At 45.4% G+C, this 1,448-nt stretch overlaps 1 protein-coding gene across 1 annotated transcript in view; it reads left to right on the top strand.

The window, feature by feature from the left end:
- Positions 1-1,448, top strand: part of LOC107294276 (ryncolin-3-like) — a 12,380-nt gene that overhangs the window by 5,919 nt on the left and 5,013 nt on the right. The window contains exon 4 of the mRNA XM_015823502.2: positions 615-749. Coding sequence (XP_015678988.1) covers positions 615-749 — 135 coding nt within the window. The remainder of the gene's footprint in view (positions 1-614; positions 750-1,448) is intronic.

The raw sequence follows: 1,448 nt of genomic DNA, 5'->3' as shown, positions 1-1,448 counted from the left end.
CCCACTTGCACCCCTTGCCCCCACTTCACAAGGAGGGACTCAACACCGTCTATCTGAGGCACAGTGGTCTCCCTTGGACACATACTCTCCCTTATAATGACCGCCACCCCCCCGCCCCTACCCCGGGCCCTCAGCTGATGGAATGCTTGGAAACCTGGTGGGCATAGATCAACAAGGGGGACTCCCCCTTCCATGCCCAACCAGGTCTCGGTGATACCCGCCAGGTCCGCTCCCCCCTCGTGAATAAGTTCTTGAATGAGGGGGGCCTTATTTACCACAGACCTGGCGTTGCATAACATCAGCCGATGGACCCGGGCCGGAGGATCTAAGGTCCCTGGAGGATCTAAGGTCCCTTCTTCACTGCCTAACTAATTAAAAGATAAAAGATCACTTTTGGATTAATTGTGCACAAAGTCCAGAAACATCCAATGCATGTGATTCTGTCCATCTGTGTCGGTTAGTTAGCATTGCTTTTGAATGGACATGGCTCATAATCCTACTGTGATCATGTTTTTATGGAATGAAAGTCTACTACAATGTTCAATATGCTTCTCTTATGGACTTCTGCATCTCTAGTATTCATTCTCTAATAACATCTATCCTTTGAAAATCAGGAACACAGCAGTTGAGGATTGATCTGGAAGATTTCAATGGTTCCAAAACTTTTGCAACTTATTTCAGTTTCAAAATTGCAAATGAAAGTGAAAACTACAGGCTGACCGTGGGTTCCTATTTGGATGGCAACATGGGTGAGTAATACAGAGAATGCCTCTTTATTTGAGTACCTTCTGACAATGAATGTAACCAACATGTCCCTTGACCTGATGCAGAATGCAGAAACATTTTAAGCCAGGATCTGCCTAATTGCTTTGTGGCCTATCACAGGGACAAAGATTTGGCCACATATCCTCTGCAAACTGCAAAACTGAACCCCAAACATCATTCCAACTCATTCTACTGTCCCTGAGTGAAATATTGGGGAGGGATGAAGCGACAGGTTACCCACCTCATTTTTACTTTAATAAGTTCAAAATATATGACCCACAGACTATTTTCATATGGTATCTCTAGCTAGGGCAGAAGCCTTCAGAGGCTGTCAGGCAGCATAGGAAGGAATGAACCACTTTTGGTGGTTTGTCCCAACAACTGAGCATCACTGGGTTTGAATAAGGTGTTACTGTAGCTGTCATTGCTAATGTTGCGTGAAGAGAACCACAAGTTTACTATGGCTGGATTTCACAATTGCCAGTGAAAATTGTTGTGTTCTTTGTATTCCCCCCCCTTAATCCCCTATGCATATCCTGATCACCCATTAAGGGTGATTGCCCTTCACCATTGATCGCCCATTAAGGGTGATTGCCCTTCACCATTGATCGCCCATTAAGGGTGATTGCCCTTCTCCATCTGCATACAGTTTCATGCCCGTTGCTGGTTGGCTAACTAGCAAC

This window comes from Protobothrops mucrosquamatus, unplaced genomic scaffold (assembly GCF_001527695.2).
Source record: "Protobothrops mucrosquamatus isolate PMUCROS unplaced genomic scaffold, P.Mucros_1.0 scaffold_178, whole genome shotgun sequence".
Lineage (NCBI taxonomy): Eukaryota > Metazoa > Chordata > Lepidosauria > Squamata > Viperidae > Protobothrops > Protobothrops mucrosquamatus.
This window is presented reverse-complemented; position numbering and strand designations above follow the sequence as displayed.